The sequence below is a fragment of the Mixophyes fleayi genome, chromosome 3 (assembly GCF_038048845.1).
Source record: "Mixophyes fleayi isolate aMixFle1 chromosome 3, aMixFle1.hap1, whole genome shotgun sequence".
Taxonomy (NCBI): Eukaryota; Metazoa; Chordata; class Amphibia; order Anura; family Limnodynastidae; genus Mixophyes; species Mixophyes fleayi.
In genome coordinates this window covers 219,296,662-219,316,269 of record NC_134404.1, presented here as the reverse complement: position 1 = coordinate 219,316,269, position 19,608 = coordinate 219,296,662, and the positions used below count along the sequence as shown (strand labels likewise).

Genomic DNA, 19,608 nt, shown 5'->3' with positions numbered 1-19,608 from the left:
TGCAGCAGGCACCACAACTGCTGCACCAATGGTAGTTCCCCCACTGACGGAGAGATCATACAAACTCCACACAGATAAGGCTGTTGTCAGGAATCAAACTCAAGACCCTAGCCCCTAGCGCAGTGAAGCAGAGGAGTTAACCACTAAGCCACTGTGCTGCCAGTAACACTGACAAGATGAAAAGTTCCTCTTGACAAATCTACATTAGCAATTTCATTACCGGGGCAGACATGAATATAACTTACCAGAAAATTAACACAAATATAATATTGTCTGCTGCAGTAACACAGTTTAGCTAACTGGTCTCCGATAGCTACTAATTGGTTGCTTTGTTTTTGTTGCATGGAGTGAATATAACTGTTGTAGGCCCATACTTACTTTTCACTTGAGTGGTGAGGGACAGGAAGAGATTTTCCACTGATTTATTAAAGCCTTTTGATTTGCTGAGCTCCTGCATATAAAAATTGAATTTAGGACACACGTAAGTTATGTATCTATTAAAGACAAGTGTTAGAATTGATCTAGCTAGCAGATTGTAAGCATACGAGCAGGGCCCTCTTACTTCTCTGTCTGTCTGTATTACCCAGTTTTGTTTTATTAATGTTTGTTCCCAATTGTAAAGCGCTACTGAATCTGCTGGCGCTGCATAAATAAATGTTGACAATGATGATGTATTTAATTTCCCCATTATGCCCTTCCCCCTAATACATGGCAACCATGTAGCCAAAATTCTCTGGAAGAAGCTTAATGATTACAGGGACACCAGACTTTGATATTTAACTTTTTTTTTAATATTGTGATCTGTTATCAATGTGACAAAAACATAAATTTAAAATCAAAAGAAATTGATATCGCACCAGGTGGATCTACTATATCCTATACATTTAATATATCTCAAATGGAAGGATAATACCCATTATTTCAAAATTACACTAGGAGTGGTGCTCCTACACATCTAAAGCGTAATATGAGAATAAATATGGGGGAAAGAAAAGAGATGTGCACTTGGGGCACTCAAAGACCAAAATAAAATATAGTATATACTTTATTAATATGCATTAAAATAATGATTTATATATCGAACAACTTTAGCAAATGATTAAAACTTGAATTCAATATGAAAAACCAGAAAATAAAGAATAACTGTTAAAACTAGCAGGAAAATACTGCTAGACGCGCCGTAAACTCTTGTGGAATTCAGTACATATGACTAACATCTAATATTGTCACTGAAACAACAAAAATGTATTAATCCAATGTTGTCAATCTTTAGTGATTAGATCTTTGCCGGTATATATAGCCAGAAGATATTGCCTACCCTAATCCAAGTTGCGTATAATATGGTAGTCATTTTTCATTTTCTCTGGCTAACAGGGTAGCAATATTCTTGATTCACCAGTGAATGTATTTTGTGCCTGTACAGATTTTCACCAATAGGGGGAGTATAATACCGAGTATAATGGTCCCCACTCTAATAAGTAGCACTGAAAATCCACCCATCTATTACGTCATCCGCAATGATGTTGTTAGAGATGAAAATCAGGATACTTTGGTTAATGTAACTTAGAACCAATAATAATAGGGAGAAAAACTCTTTCTTCGTGTTCCATTCAAATGCTAGGAAAAAGTATATGATGTCTCATAAAAAATATACCATTTTATTAATAAAATAAGTAATCATGTAGTAATGATAAATAATTTGCAGTTATTCAACCAGTGGATCCCAATGGAAAAATGTACATCCATGCAATTAATACAGGAATGATCATATTACTGCACTCATTCCTACTTATCACTAAAGAAAAAAAGTTCCACAGATATTAGGGTAGCAATTATTCAGTGCAAAAAGTGTATTAACCATAATATTAGTCACAGAGACATACGAGTCCCTAAGATTGTATATATCCCAAATTTTATACTATATTGGGAAAATACCCATCTGCTGGTAGGAGCAATATTGTAATATGATTGGTCCTCTAATAGAGTAGATATACCAGTGTATTAAGACCAGAGGGAGGTAGCCTTGATTAAAATTTAGGATAAGTTGTTTATCTGGTCAGTGTCCATGCATATCTTATTGCGATCTATAATCCAGGAATAGCATGATCCAGCTCTCAAATGTGATAATGACCTTCACAAAAAGTGTCCAAAATATAAGAAAGTGAAAGTGAAATGTGTATGAGCAAAAAATACAGTTCTCAAGTGAATCGTTTCTGCCCAAAGAAGACAATGTCCAAAGGAAACCATTATCAATTACAGTATCCATGACATGAATAGTTAAGGTGCTGATTAAGAGTTAATAAGAAACCCCTCTATGGGGAGATAGTGAAAAGAAAAAAGAAAAAACAAAAAATAATATAAAGCACAAATTTGTAAATCCTATGAGGATATATGACTTACATTATCAACCAGAGTGACAAATGGTAATGCTTGTATATAACAATAACAAGTGCGTTGTGAACCTGTTATAAGTCATCATGCTATTCACAGATAGACCATAAAATTATTATAATCATTAAGGCCTCGCGGTGTCAAGCTGTCCATTAGAAAAATCCTTTTTGATTCTCTCTTTAAAAGTTCCTGATTAAGGTCTCCCCCTCTAAGACCTAATTAGATTTGTTCCATAGCAAAAGCTTGGAGACCATGTGGGTTGTCCTCATGATGCTTCAAAAAGTGTCTGACCACTGTTGTCAGTGGTTTGAACTTGTCTGCATCTCTTTTGGCACACTTGATGTTTCCAACATGTTCTAGGATCCTTCTCTTTAAAGGTCTGCTTGTCATGCCCACAAAGTGTAAGTCACATGGGCAGGTCAGTCTGTAAATGACATTCGAAGAATTACAGTTCAGAAAACCATCTATTTTCCATATTTTATGGTAACGGTCCTTATATTCTTTAGTTTCTGCCATAAAGTGACACGACCGGCAATTGCCACATTTAAAGAAACCCACTGGTCTCCAGATGTTATGCTTTCATGGGCTAAGTTGCTATGCACAATACAGTCCCTAAGGTTTTTGGATCTTCGCCAAGTCATGGATATTTTATCCTCCAAGATACAATGAAGATCATTATCAGATTTGAGGAGTCCCCAATGTTTTTGAAAGATATTAGCAATCTGTTGCCATTCCGCGCAGAATGTGCTAATCATCCGTATCTTGGTGTCATTATTCTTCGTCTTGGGAGGTGTGTGAATGAGAGTCTCTCTATTTCTTTTCCTTACCGAGATTTCGGCCTTTTGAATTATACGTTTACTTTAGCCCCTGCCTCTCAGCCTGTCTTTCAGTTCATTAGTTATTTGAGTAAAATCATGTTCATCCAAGCAATTACGCTTCATCCGTAGTAGTTCACCTTTGGGTATGCCCCAGATTACAGATGGAAAATGTGAGCTGGTAGAGTGCAGCAAGCTACTGGTAGCTGTTTTCTTACAGTATACATCCGTGCTCAGATGGCCATATTGTGTTTTATGGATGAATGAATATATCATCTATATATCTGAGCCAGTGGTCAGTATACAGTGTATTGGTTTCAGTGAAGACTCTCTTCCTCTCCCACCATCCCAAGAAAAGATTGGCATATGGGAGCGCACATGCACTGCCCATAGCAGTCCCTCTGACCTGTAGGTAAAATTTTTCCTCAAAGATAAAGTAATGTTTTGACAGTACAAATTTAAGTAATCTTATGATAAAATCACCCAAATCATCCACTTGTCCCATATTCAGGAAGTATTTCACCGCATGTAGGCCTTGTTCGTGTATTATATTTGAGTAGAGAGATTCCACGTCAAAAGATGCTAATTTAGTTGTTTCATTAATCACAATATTGTCTAATTTCGCTAGTACATCTGACATGTCTCTGACATATGATTCAAGGCTAGTGACATGATGACGAAGATGTCTATCAATAAATTTACGAGCCTGTTCTGTAAGGTTTCCGATCCCCAAAACTATGGGTCTGCCTGGTGGATTATTTTTATCCTTATGCACCTTAGGTAGGATGTAAAAAGTTGCTATCCTTGGATGGCTAACACTGAGAAAGTCAAATTCATTCTGTGGAACACTACCCATGAATAAGGCTTCCTGTATCATGTTCATATATTGTAACTGATAATTAGTTGTTGGATTAAAAATGAGACGTTTATAGCACTCGCTATTATTAAGTGGCGATATACCTCATCCACATTTAGTGCGTGGCCATAACACCTAAATCCCACCATTATCCGATAGTTTTATCACAATGTCATTCCACCTTTCAATCTCCTTAAGAACCTCAAATTCCCCCTTAGTGAGATTTTTTTTCATCCTATTGCCTTGTTGGCTCTGATGGTGTAGGCGGTCCAGATTTTTGGACACTAGATCTATTTGGATTCTAGAATTATTTATCAGATCTACATGATTACTTATTTTATTAATAAAATGGTTTATTTTTTATGAGATATCATATACTTTTACCTAGCATTTGAATGGAACACTAAAGAAAGGGTCTTTCTCTCTATTATTGTTGATTCTAAGTTACATTAAAAAAAAGTACACTGGATGGGAAAATGACTTGGGTCCACCTCTAGACGACTTATGTTGGGAGGAGGTCAGGGAGGGGATTGCCAAGAGCTTGATCTCTACATTAATCAAGGAAACTGCCTACAAAGTGTACTATAGGTGGTACTACACTCCTGATAAGTTGTCTTGAATGTTTCCTACGGCCACTCCGAGCTGCTGGCGGGAATGTGGCCAGAGAGGTACGATGCTACATATATGGTGGACCTGCCCTCGCATTGTTCCTTTCTGGAACATGGTTCTTACACTCATAAACTCTGTGTCAGAACAACAGATAAGTAAGGACCCCTGATCATTCCTTCTCTCTCGCCCTATACCTGATGAGAGCGCGCCCTCTAACAAGCTTATTTCCCATATCCTGGCAGCTGCTAAATCCCTAATAGCAAAACACTAGAAAGACCCTAGGGCTCCCTCTATGCAGGAGCTACGGTCGTACATAGGACATGTCGCAAGCATGGAGAGTATAACGTGCTACCTTCATGATAAATCATATAATTTTAATAAGGTGTGGGCCCCGTGGTACTTACTAGAAAGCCGTAGCTGCCTATCCAATACGGCTCCTCCTCCTGCAGAGGGAACATAGCTCTTGGGCTGCCTCTGGACCCCCCAGGCTGGATATGGTGCGCTGCTGGTGAGTAATGTCTGTATGCTATTTCTCTTTGGGGTAGCCAATGTAATTGTGTGTCCCAGCTTTTCCTAGCAATGTTCCAAGTTTGCTTCCTTATTTATTAGCTATATTGTAAACAATACCGGTGCCTTTCTAACCCCCCCTTCCCCTCTTACCCTTCCCACTGTTACAAAAGTATAAAACTCAGAGGAGACATCTTGATTATTAAGATTTTTCTTGTTAAAAATGTGGTCTGTATTGTTCCTGTTGTTTCCTCTTTAAATAGTTTAAAAAAAAAAAAAAAAAGTATCCTGATTTTTCGTCACTAACACTGTCATTGCAGATAACATAATAGATGGGCGCGTTTTCTGCCTTAAATAGCAGACAGGAAGGCTGTATCGGGTTGCCTTGACAAAGCTCAGTTTAGCTAAACGCGAGTTGGAGTCAATACGCGCCGCAGGCTCTTGCAGTTATTAGGCCTAACATACAGATAATATTAGCGACTTTGAGTGTATTTAGCTAAGGAACAACAATCTATTATATATAAAACTAATCCCTACTAGGCGAATACTACTGATCGCAATTATACCACTAAGGAGAATCTACACCGAGTTACTATCAGTGCTACTTATTAGAGTGGGGACCATTATACTCGGTATTATACTCCCCCTATTGGTGGAAATCTGTATGTACAGGCACAAAATACATTCACTGGTGAATCAAGAATATTGCTACCCTGTTAGGCAGAGAAAATGAAAAATGACTACCATATTATACGCAACTTGGATTAGGGTAGGCAATATCTTCCGGCTATACATACCGGCAAAGATCTAATCGCTAAAGGTTGACAATATTAGATTCATACATTTTTTTGTCCCAGTGACAATATTAGTTGTTAGTCATATGTACTAAATTCCACAAGAGCTTACGGCGCGTCTAGCAGTATTTTCCTGCTAGTTTTAACAGTTATTCTTTATTTTCTGGTTTTACATATTGTATTCAAGTTTTAATAATTCGCTAAAGTTGTTCAAGATATATAAATCATTATTTTAATGCATATCAATTAAGTATATACTATATTTTATTTTGGTCTTTGAGTGCCCCAAGAGCACATCTCTTTCCTTTCTCCCATATTTATTGTCAAAAAACGTGATTTATACTTACGATAAATCTTTTTCTCTGAGTCCATCTGGGGGACACTCCTTAACCATGGGGTTGAGTCGGGGGGAGGAGTCTGGCACCCAAAGAGTTAACTTTTTTCAGCTGACAGCATATCACCCCCGCCAATTCCCACATACCTCAGTTTGATTACAAAAGCCATTAGGAAGATAGGCCAATCAACCAAGACACACCACTCAACAGAGGGGGGAGTGGAGACTAAACAACGAAAAGACGGGGGGATCGGAGTGTCCCCCAGATGGACTCAGAGAAAAAGATTTATCGTAAGTATAAATCCCGTTTTCTCTTTCATCCATCTGGGGGACACTCCTTAACCATGGGGACTTACAAAAGCAATCCCTCTGAAGGGTGGGACCGCTCTGATCTCCTTGCACGCAGAACACTACGGCCAAAGGAGGCGTCCCCAGACGCAAATTTATTAAATTGGTAGAATTTCGTAAAGGTATGGACCGAGGACCAGGTGGCTGCTCTGCACAGCTGGTCCGCCGTGGCTCCACTATGAGCCGCCCAAGACGCCCCAACCGACCGGGTAGAATGGGCAACAATACGTTTCGGCACAGGGAGATTAATACTTTGGACATAAGCCTCCCTGATAGTCAGGGTAAGCCATCTGGCAATAGTTTACTTAGATGCTGGCCATCCCCATTTGGAAAAGTCAAACAACACAAATAGAGACTCTGTCTTAGGTATCTTTGCAGATCTCTTAACATATATACGTAATGCCCTCACTACGTCCAAATATTTATTTGTCTTTGTTCTTCTGTTTGGTTCTTGTCCAGCAACCACCAGCTGAGAACCTACCTCCTCTACTGGTACCTCGAGCACGGGAATGCTCCTCTGGGATGGGACCCTGCCCAGGGTAAGGTCGCGAAAGATGTCACCATCTTTCCCAGCAGCTTCAAAGACCTGGCTACTGGCAGCCTCTTGTCTGACAGGATCCTGCCTGTCCACTCCATCTAGGACCTCAACTTGTCCTGTGGAGACAACCTTCTGCTGCATACCAAGTCCCTCACTAGTCTCAAGAAACTCATTCTTAGACAAGGGATTCTCTGTGACCCTTCCAGACTCTAAAAGTTCGGTCATAGACTGAACAACTCGTCTAGCCTTAGCACCCTGAATGGGTGTGACTAAAACCTTTTCCCTTACTGGAAATTCTAAGCCTGTATAGCTTCGTCTGAACGAAGCAAATCGACAGCCCTGAGCTCTTTCTGATTTGACAGAAGCCAGCGAGGTAATTTTTTTCCAAAACCTGATGTGAGCTGGTCCCATGAATTCTATCACGATATTCTGGACCTACTCATCTACCGAGGACCCTGTCTGCTGCCGGGCAAACCCAAGCAGCCGTCCTCCCACCCCACCCTCTGGAACCAGAGGTGGGTGGTAGTCATGCCGCTGGTCTATCCGGCAGCTTGGCGGAAGAAGCTCTCCTCTCCGCAGGGGCAAAGGATGACCTTCCCCTACGGAACTGTCTCCTGGATTCCACGGCCCCTGGATCGGTAGTCTGGCCTCTGCCAGACCCGCCCCCGTAAGGAGGCTGTCTGAAAGAACTAAACCTAGGCCTAGCCCTAGGTCTTGGAGTATTTACAGGCAAGGACGTCTTCTTGCCCCCTGAAGCCTGTAAAATCCAAGAGTCTAATTCTGGAGCAAATAATATCCCACCCGTATACGGGATGGATTCTAATGATCGTTTTGACTCTGAATCCGCATTCCAAGCCCTTAACCATAATGCCCTTCTAGCTACTACAGCTGTAGCTGAAATAGACAAAGCTATGGAGGCCGAATTATGGGCCGCTTCATATACATAGCCTGCTGCATGGCCAGAGGCAGTAATCTGAATCCTGCAAGGCAGACTCTAACTGCCCTGCCCAGACTTCCATAGCCCTAGCTACCCAGGTAGAGGACAATGCTGGCCTGAGGCCAATACCGGCGGCCGAGAAGATCGACTTCAGCAGGGATTCTAATTTCTTGTCAGTCGCGTCCTGTAAGGTCGCTGACCCGGGTACAGGTAGTGTAGTCTGACGAACCAATCTCGCCACAGGTGTATCTACCTTTGCCACCTGTTCCCAACGGGTCATATCCTCCTCCTGAAGGGAATACAATACGCCAAACTTCCTTGGCATAGAGAACCTTTTATCTGGATATTTCCAAGAGGCCTCTACAATATCCCTCAACTCAACTGAGGGAGGGAACCTGACCACCTGCTAAGAAGCCTTCTTAAAGAGGGAGCGGTCCAAAGACTTCGTCTCCTCTACTTCAGCAAACCCCAGGGTCTGACGAACTGCTCTTACCAGGTCGTCCATACCCTGGTGCCTAGAGTTTCCTTCTGACTCTATAATGGACACATCTGAATCGTCCAACAATTCCCCCTCCTCCATGAGGAACTCTCAGAGTCTGACACTGACCACAGCGCTTTAGCTGTTTGTCTACGTCTTTTAACACTACGCTTGTGTCTGGGGTTCTCCAGTAGATGGGTAAGCCGGTCCAGGCTTTTAGCCACCGCTGAGCAACCCACCTCTCCCATCTGGGAAACCCCCGGGAGGGCTGGGGAGGGAATTACACGGACCCCTGGGGAAAATGACTCATCTGTTATTCCTACTGTTATACCCTGAGAAACCACAGATGTAGCTGGGATCTCAACTGGTTTAGATAACAGATTTACAAGGGTATTAACTCCCTGTGTTAAGGCAGCCGCCCACTCAGGAGGATCTACCGTTATGGTGGAGGTGTCTATAGGCTGTTTCACAGGAGCCACAGTGCAGGCTGCACAGAGCCCCCCCTGATCCAGCCGTTCACTTGTTAGTTTAACATTACATTTTGAACAGACATTATGTTTGGTACGTGTTGTTTTGCTTTTATCTGCCATCACAAGATAAGAAAAACTAAATCACGTTTCAAAATTCACAAACACTTCTCCAATTTATGATACAGATTAGGTTATATTAACATATCATAGTATTTCTGATTTAAATAAGACAGGCTTGGAGAACTTTATAGTTTTCTCATAAACAACAGTTCTCTCAACACATCATTGTCTTATAATATACATGTCTACACATGCACACACATACACACAGAAGAAAATAAAAGTGATACTCAGCGGGGAAGATATGTGTCAACAGTGCACTTCTCTTCAAATGACTGCTACAACTGTCCTCCTTTTGAAGCTTGGCACCAAAAAAGGGATCTTCCACGTGCTCACTCAGCAGGGGGTGGGGGAAGCGGTGTTCCTCAAACACATTCCCCTTCCACTGGCTCTCCTTCTGTGTTGTTTACCTTAACAGCGTTTTGCCCTTTCTCTTATATTAGGGGAAAACCTGTTAGAATGTGTTCCCCGCTAGCGCTACTCAAAGCGAGCCATCCTCAAGAATTCCAAGAATTCACTGCCATCCCCATGGGAGGAGGAACTTGGTATACTCCAGCTGGCTTCCGAGGAACCTCAGCAGTAAAGGCGCTCTCTGCCTAATGGCAGCGCCCGTCCTGCATCAGCGGGGAGAGTCTCTTGCCGACTGCTTCCCGCTGTGAGAAGGGCTTCTTACCTCTCTGTCAGCAGGGCCGCCGCGCCCCCCCCCCCCCCCGACAGGCGCTTCTCCCACAAGTCAGCTTCGTTTGCACGGAGCCTCTCGCCACTGTCAAAAGAAAAAAACTGCTAAAGAAAAGGAAAAAAACTATAACCAGTGAACCCTGTTCACTGTCTCTCTTGGAGCTCTTCAGGTGCAACCTTCTTCCAAGGGCACCCAATTCAAACTGAGGTATGTGGGAATTGGCGGGGGTGATATGCTGTCAGCTGAAAAAAGTTAACTCTTTGGGTGCCAGACTCCTCCCCCCGACTCAACCCCATGGTTAAGAAGTGTCCCCCAGATGGATGAAAGAGAAACATAAATTTATTTAATATTTTGATTTGGGTTATTGTCTTGGAATGATTGTCAGAGTTCATTGAGTCTTATTTACAATGTGCAAAATGAGTAATGAACAGGACTGAATTCCTTTTGGTGGTGGCCTTGCCTGAACCTAAACTGTTCCCACAGCACATGAGTTTGTGGATTACGATGGCAACGTTAGAGAAGGACCCAGCTTGTGCCTTACAACGGCACTTTGGTGGAGAAGACGGTTTCTAAGTGCACTTTGCCAAATGTAAAACAAATATTACAACAAACAAATGTGGTAAATGTAATAAAGACAGTCTGATGTCCCCTCCCTCATGAACCAGTGGTTCTTTAGAAGAAAAACTGAAGTTTTATTTAATGGATATGCTGGTTTGGAAGTGTCTATTCCACAGTACGTCTCTTCTAAGTTTTCCACTTCACCAGACATATTTCTCATTTGCAGAGTCATCTAACAAGAGCAGAAACTAGGCGTGCACTTTGCCACTTGGTGAGCTATTAATTTGAATCTAGCTGCAAAATCAAGATGTGTTGCACTGTCCATCCTGTGTGCTTCCTATATTAGCTCAACTGTGCTTGCACAGTAGCCAAGTGTCACTTTATAGGACTACCTAAGCTACAAACACAAGGGCGCACGCAGGGGGGGTTTCTGGGTCTCCAGAAACCCCTCCCCTCCGCTAAAGAAGTGCCCCTACATAGCGGCACTGTACTATATAGCAGCCGCGGCACTGTCAAAGAAGCGTCTGCAGCGGTGCTGTAAACAATAAGGACGCTTTTTTGACAGCGCTGCTGCTGCTGTATAGTACAGTGCTGGCGAAACGGAGCTGCAGCTCTCTCGCTTTTTTTTTTAAAAAAAATCCTGTGTGCGCCCCTGAAACACTATCAGCTAACTAATGATAATACAAAGTAAGTGTTACAGACATTGTAAAAAGTGACAGATCACTAAGAGGGAAAGAAGAAAAGGTGAAAACTAATTTCAGCTCAAAAATGTCAATTGAGACTTCTTGTGCATAGTATTATACATACAAAATAGCTATTAAAGATTTCTAAATGTTATGTTTAAATATAAATATGAAGTATGCACAATTTTAGTCATTGTGTCCCCTTAAGGATCCCATTTGCAGACCAGTCCTGGCATTTGCTAGCAGAAATGTTTTATTCTACTTTTTCCCCTAGAATTCCTGTAGCATTATAAATGCTGACACAGGTGTGACAGCGTCATGACCAATATACCGGTTTACAAGGAATACAAGTCATATATATATATATATATATATATTACAACCAGCTCTAATTAGATTATATGGGGGTAATTTGATTCCCTGCATTGTTCTAAAGAAGAACGCGGGGTGTGCACAACTACCATTAGTATGGGAATTTCAACATGGATTTTTACTCAGGGAGCTGCGAGCAAAAATCAGCGTTGACGTTACCGCAGTAATAACGTGCAACAATTACCGTACTAACGGTAATTGTACGAACCCTATGACTTTATTCCCATATATATGTTATTGCCTATGCTGCTTTAGATTATTTTTATACTTAAATGTTCTTCTCATTTTCTGTAATTCATTGGAATGTCAAAATCATCTAAACAAGCCCAAAAAAAAAACAAGACATAATTTTTATACATTACCACTGTGGTATATACATCTGTTGCTTCGGAAAAAGGAGGTGGTGTGGGAGGAACAACAGAGATCTTACTAAACATAAAAAGTAAGGGAAAAAATACACAAAGTCGTCAAAATTTTAAAAATCAGTTCACATTTTGATAAAAATTACATTACATTTAAGTAACACTATTTACTATGTAACTTACTAGATCTGAGGGGTTATTTAATAAGGGTAGAAAAATATGTTTTTTTCATTCTCCATTTTGTTTGCCCTTTAATACAGAATGCAGAAAACTACCTACCTTTTTCAAGCTATTTAAAAGCACTGAAGGATTCCTCAGTGATAATGAGTAAATCTGTTAAAATCCTCAGGGTAGTTTTGAAAAAAAAAACCTCAGCTCTCGATGGTGTAAGCCATGAAAAAAACAATGCAACAGGGCAAACTGGAAGGAATTAGTGCCAGTCTTGGGACTACATGGAACCTGTATGGTTGGTCATAGAAGGGGATACTTTTGTTGAAAATGGGCAATAAGCCTTCACCAAACTTAAATAAATACAAAAGGCAGTGTAACCCTCCCATAAATTTTATAAATCAACTCCAGTTCGCTATAACAGGGGAAACTAGCAGCATGGTGTTCCACAATTGTAGTCAAATTCAGCTTTCAAGTCTTTAATAAAGTCTTTGTACAAGAGAAAATGTATAAGTGATAGCCACAGCAGGAGCCGTTTTATATGGGACGTTAGTGCCAATAAGTGAGGAATAGCTTGACGGCAGCTTGGGTGCAGAAGTCAGATCAATGCTGATTGGACTTGCGTTAATGCAAATCTTTAATCAGACAATCATGGCAGTAAATCAATGCATAAAAACAGTATCTCAGAAGCTGCTGATTTTCTGGGAATTTCATGCACAGAAGTCTCCAGAGTTCACAGAGCATGGTGTACATGACAAAAAGCATCCAGTGTGCATCAGGTCTGTGGGCGAAAATGCCTCGTTAATGAAAGAGGTCAGAGGAAAATGACTAGATTGTTTTAAATAGATAGAAATGCGACAGAAACTCAAATAACCATGCGTTACAGTGGTATGCAAAAAAGCACCTCTGAACCCACAGCACGTTGAGCCTTGAAGTGGATGGGTTACAGCAGCAGAAGATTCCAATCCTGTCATCTAAGAAGAGGAAACTAAGGCTACATTGGAGGTACAGATTCACGATAATTGGACAGTTGAAGATTGGAAATAAGACGCCTGGTCTGATGAATCTCGATTTCTGCAAAAAGTGTGCTTACCCCTCTTACAGGCTATTAGCCTGTAAGATGGCCTGTAACTATTGTGGTAAGTCAATATAGAACAAATCTTTATTATCTTCCACCAGATGTAATCCAAACACCTGTTCTTTTCCCACCCAGTAAAGCCCTCGTCCACACCTATATCTCCTGGCCAAATGTAGTCCAGCTGGAGAATAAAATCTATGCATTTTTTTTAAATACCCACCAAAAAACGGCCACTGCATGCACTCACTACCTCTGATCAGTAAATGAAACCAAGAGTCTTCTACGCTGCCCAGTCAACCATCTAGAAGTGTAGAACTTTTCCCCCACACACTTCACATTCACTTGTACAACCATCCATGCAGGGAATTAGCATACTTCATAAAATTGGATGCTAAACTGGACAGCTATAAATGAATGTAGCCAATTGTATAAATGAAGCTGGGGATAGGCTGACTCTGTATAAATAGTTGTAACTTATACTGACTAACCAGCCTGAAGCATCAGAAACAGGTTATCCCCTCACTTCCAATTGACTGGCTGAGGCAGGGTAGTCTAGTAGACTCTACGTCAGGCCTGGCCAATCTGTGGCTCTCCAGAGGTTGGGAAACTACAAGAGTGGATGCACAACATAAAGTAAGTGGGCACCTATGTATGCGTTTGGTGGAAAAATAGGCACATATAAAAGGTGTTTGTGTGTCTCCTAGAACAAGCCACAGTAAATCATGATGACTACTGTTTCTTGAATAGCTGTTGATTTTATTTTTATACTTTTTTATTTTAGTGACTTGATGTCATCCCATTCCTAGATGGTTATATCATATATGAGTTTATGCTGCTTCTCCAGGAAAATATATGTGACCTGTATGCACTCCAATGTTGGATTCACAGCTTTAAATTAAACTTGTGTATCAAAAACGCAATAGCCTAGAACTGTAAAATAAGAAGATGTTAAAGGCAAAGTCACATAAATTGTCCAGTTAGCTGACTTAATAGACACTTGACAGACAGATGCTTTGAGAGTCCACATATTTTAATTCTGGGAATCCTGCACTGTAAGTACAGAGTTATTTTTACCCAAAACCCGATATGTTGTATGAAAGCCGAGGGGCTCACAGGGCTAAAACTTGTGGTCAAAGTGCTCATGTGACACTAGTAATAAAATTCTCCAGACTCAGACTTGCAGAATACGTGGATTAGCATTGGCATGGAGGCCTGTGAGCTTCTCTTGAACAGTGAAGATTCCAATAGGAGAGAGGTTGTAAAACGCCAAGCAAAGCTGGGGTTCTTATTTAATATTCATGGGCTCTTTGAATAGTAGCAAAATCCAATTGAGTATCTGTAACAAACTGTACTCCATATCCTATAGTTAAACTTTATTGAATTCTATTCTGTAGAGAAACAAGCCCCTAGATGTGATGCACTCTCAGCAGTTGCAAAAGCTCCTCAGCAGAAATGTTTGTAAATCTTCACTTACCTCATTTTTTGGTAGGATTTCAAAAGCATGGCACCAGCTGTTTCATGCTTTCCTGTAAAACAAATGATATAAAACATATACTACATTAATTTATTTCTTAGTTATTACAGGATTAGACAGACAGTCAGATAGATATAATAAAGACGAGACATAATGTACCTATTGTTGCAATTATACCACCACATACAGTATAGAAGCGCAAGAATTAAATTTCTAACTACAATTTGGCAAATTAGGTGTTCTGTCTATCCTGTCAATAAATATATAAAGCAGTTGGCACCACATCATACACATTTCCATATTTATAGCTATACAACATAAGTTATCAAGGTACCATGGATCACTTTTATTTTTGGACTTCAGGTGCAATCAATGGGCAACTAAACACATGCCTTTAAGCAAGCATTTGTTTTGCTTTATTTTGGATGCTGACTCCACTTTCAGGTAAGTTTATTATATATGTGTTCTATGAGAATGCTTATTAAGCATGAACTATAGGCCAACTATATTAATATGCATTGATGAACACACAAGGAATAGTGGACGCACTTATCTAGGGCTCTTGCATGATATGTACTAATCCTACAAGGAAGTAGGAGGAGAGATGTAAATTCATGGTCAGGATTTACATTGTGCAAGAATATTTTGCAATGAGCTGCATTCTGCATAATCACCACATAGCATTTGTTCAATTATATTTTTAAGCACCATGGTCAGTTATATAACATAAGTTATTTTTAGAGCCAACCTGCTCTGTATCAAACACACAAAAGACAATTTTTTTCTAGTAATCAGTCACACACCCTTAGCCATGACTATTACCTGCTGATGGAAACTTTTTTTCTCTTTCATCAAAGAACCATTCCCCGGTTTTTATTTTAACATCCCTAATATTTATGGGTGGGAGAAAAAAAAGTGCATGTTATTATTTCAACTGCTAAAGCAATCATAAGAACCAAGGTCTCTCCTTAGGGTTTGTTCACACAAGCAAAACCGAGCACGGACTGAAATAAACTTGAATGCAACATTCTAACTCTGTCCATTAAACAGCCTATGAGCATTGCATCAATTTGCTAAGTGTCTGTTTTGTGAAGGGGAAAAAAGCAGGGTCTAGATAAGCTTGTGTGAACAAATTTTTTTTAAAATGCTATTAATAAGTTTATACAAAATGAATACATGTAAACAAGAGGAAAACAAAAATATATAATAATAATAATAATAATATATATATATATATATATATATATATATATATATATATATATATATATATATATATATATATATATATAGCACATACATACACACATGTACACATACAAACATTTCAGGAGTTTGCAAGACCTAATATATATTTTAATTAAACTTGTGATAAGGAACACAACATTTTTCTATACATATACGACATCTCATGTAAGGATACATAAACATGGATTATATATAACTGAGGTGCATTGTTTTTCTTGGCAATTAGAAGTATAAACACAGCATGAATGGATCTCAGAATAGTGATCAATAATCTGGATGCTGGACCTAACAATGATGCAACTTAGTGATTTTGTGATGGTTAGCAGTCAATACTGTGAGTACTGATGGTTCAGTCTTCATAGTGATCTTTATATAGCTCTATTCTGATATTTGATCATGCTATGTTCACTTTTCGGTGAAAGTGGCACAGAACAATGCACCATGGGTGGTTGTGGATGGTCGGACCTGTGACTATATACCCTTAGTCTATTGATACACAGTGAAAGAAGCTAGAGCCATACACGTTAGAGAAGATTTCCACTTTTGAGTCAAATCTGAACTTAGCAGGGTTCATCCCCAATCAGGCCGTGCAGACTTTAGCACTCCCAACACAGATGTCACCATCTTTGCCTGCAAAATCTAGGAGCAGATGGGTGATGTCACAAAACAGCACTGGCAATGCTCTTAAGCAGATTTGTAAATGACCCTTTGCTTGTCATACACATAGCATCAAACATGCAAATGAAAATATGATGCCGTGAATTTGTGTTTGTGAGCTGAGCACATTCATATATAAATCACCATACATGCAATTGTGTAACCAAACATCTGCTGTTACAAAATTAAATTTGTTGATGACTACAGACTTAAAACTCAAACACACAAACTTTACCTATTACCTACCCAATATACTAAACCCACAATTATGTCCCTAATCCATGCACTAAAGCATAAACTGTCAGTAAGCAATTTATAAACTAGCCTTGAGAGTAATTCTCTTAGTAAGTGTTTTCTGTTCAAAACTGCTCTTAAAAGATTTTATGCAACTGTGATAGAATTTTTTTTTACTAGGGAGCCACTGCTCAGAGACTGGAGCGATAAATCTAACAATAAAGTCATCAGTTTGCTTCATTTGCACTTGTATTTTGATGCTTTTTAATGAAAATGGTCTAATTTAATTATACATTTCTAAATGTATCATATGCAATAACTCTGCAGGTGTATAAGGCATGTATTTAATAAATATATTGACTTTTATATATTTGACACTTTCAAAACCTTTACTTATACATATATCTGTCTATCTAGATCTCTCTGTCTATCTATATATCTCTATCAACATTTATATATTTCTATATCACTTTCCCTGGGGAATTTCTCATGAGAGTCATTAAGACAGGCTACAAATAAAATCTATGAAATCTGAATTTAAAGTCCAGAAGACTTGAATTTTGTTGGTAATCTACAAGTAAAACATGTCGCACATTGCAAAACTGAGTTTTCATTCACATTTTTCAAGCAGGTCACAAACAATAGAATTAAGTTTTTCTTTACTGCACTTTCATAAAGGTTTCTCAACATGTATTAAAGAAGAAACTTGATTTATTAAATAATAAAACAGGTCTGCAAAAAAATTTTTTGGACAGCTGTTTTGGTTTAGTTGACTGATTCTTACGTTTTTTTGGTGCGCTGAATCCAAAAATGACAGCCGTTTTGTCCTGGGACGTCAGGTTTTCGAACAAACGGGTGGTCATCGTTTAAAAAAAATCTCTTAACGCAAATATTTTATTTACATGAAAAATATTAACTCATTTGTACAGGTGACGACAAAATTAACACCACACTCAAGTAGATTGCTTGTGAAATCGTCTTTTTTTTAAGCTCTAAACTTCTTTTTGAGCTTTTCCTCTTGTAGGTGGCTTCCAGAAGATCCCTGTACAACACCCAGCAGTAGTCAGCCATCATTGTAACACTTTGCCTTGATACCTTCTTTCCATTTCTTTTATATCTTGATGGAAATGTTCTCCCTGCTCTTCACTCACTGCTCCCAATTTTTCAGGAAAACAGTCAAGGTGTGAGTTGAGAAAATGGACTTTTAAGCTCATGGAGCAACCAAGCTTGTGGAACGCTTTCAACATTGTTTCCACCATTTCCTTGTAATTTGGGTCCTTTTGGTTTCCCAAAAAGTTTTTTATGACCACAGTAAAGGCAACCCACGCTTCTTTTTTAGTTGGAGTCATTGAACTGATGAAGTCTTTGTCGGATATGAGTTTTCTAATATCTGGGCCAACAAAAACCCCCTCTTTCAGTTTTGTCTCCGTTAAACCTGGAAACTTGGATCCCAAGTACTTGAAGCATTCGCTATCTTTGGGAAGTGCCTTAACAAATTGCTTCATTAATCCTAATTTTATATGGAGTGGTGATAATAAAACCTTCTCATGGGTACCAATGTATCTCTGAGAACTAACTTTTCACCAACAACTAGACTTCTTGGTGGCCAATTTTTTTGCTTCCAGTGATTTTGTCAGTCTCTACTGTCCCATAAACATAGAAATGTAAATTTTATGGTCTTGATCTTTTATCGTAACACCGATTTATGAATGGAATTTGAATTTCATATCATCTGTATAGTTTAAATATCTAAAAATTATAAATAACAATAAAAATAAAACAGAGAAGATAGAGTGTGTATAGATATGGTTATAATTTTAAATGTCATCTATATTGATAATTACATATGCTTATGTACTTTATTATGTCTGTTTACTGTGGTGTATATTTTGTTGTGTCTTTTTTTCTGGTCTTTTCTCCGGAAGAGGTTAGATCCAAAAATGTATTTATAAATACATGGTTTATTGTATGATAATGGCCGGCATATTGTAATGGTGTAATTATTTGCACCTTATTGTTTTTATGGTGTATTATCAATATACATATTTAATTAAATTTGGTTCTTTTATTTATGTTATCTTATTTTATTTAGTTTTGTTTTAATCTATTCTATGTATTTTATTGCATTGGTTGTATTTCTAAAAATTCTAGACAGATATGAAGGTGTTAATGATGGAGACTTATTACATCAGTATGTCTCCAATATAGTAATCAACAGTTCACCAATCAGATGTAGATATTCTTACTTAAATAGCAGAACCATGTGGAGAGGACTCTTATGCTTTGAAAAAGTCTGGTGAACCAGACGAAACGCGTCAGCAGGTCCTCCGTTTGTGATATCCAGAATCCCTCTGTCACCATCTCGCTCAAGCGCTAGGAACTATTCCTTGAGGAACATCTGTGCCTCTCATTGTCCCCGGGCGGATCCATTTCGGGTGCGCACCCAGAAGACATGTGACCGCATTTCATCGTGACTACTGTCAGCAACTCCTACACAAGATTGGTGAATACCTTTTTATCGCTTTTGCAGAGTGTGTCCAGCGGAATACCCGGCGAGGCTTGAGACTGATCTATTTATTGGTACAGGTACCTCCTATATTATTTACCACTCTGGATCCTGGAGAGAACTATATTCCCTGGCAATAAATTGGCGATTTGAGGTGCTATATAGGGCTGGATTTCCTAAATATATCAACATATGTATTAGATTATATGAGACATCTCATTGTTTTTATTACGATATTACTCTGTCTTGTTTATCATCGCCATTGTCATAGGTGGTTTTCAATTTTATATACCAAGTAATACTGATGATTTGTCTTTATCAGACCTGTCCAACCTGCGGCCCTCCAGGTGTTGTGAAACTACAAGCCCCAGCATGCTTTGCCGGTAGACAAC

At 39.2% G+C, this 19,608-nt stretch overlaps 1 protein-coding gene across 1 annotated transcript in view; it reads right to left on the bottom strand.

Moving 5' to 3' along the window:
* SYTL3 (synaptotagmin like 3) overlaps window positions 1–19,608 on the bottom strand; it is an 89,231-nt gene that overhangs the window by 20,943 nt on the left and 48,680 nt on the right. The window contains exons 5-8 of the mRNA XM_075203123.1: window positions 15,394–15,458; window positions 14,572–14,623; window positions 11,852–11,918; window positions 379–451 (exon numbers count right to left, since the gene is read on the bottom strand). Coding sequence (XP_075059224.1) covers window positions 379–451; window positions 11,852–11,918; window positions 14,572–14,623; window positions 15,394–15,458 — 257 coding nt within the window. The remainder of the gene's footprint in view (window positions 1–378; window positions 452–11,851; window positions 11,919–14,571; window positions 14,624–15,393; window positions 15,459–19,608) is intronic.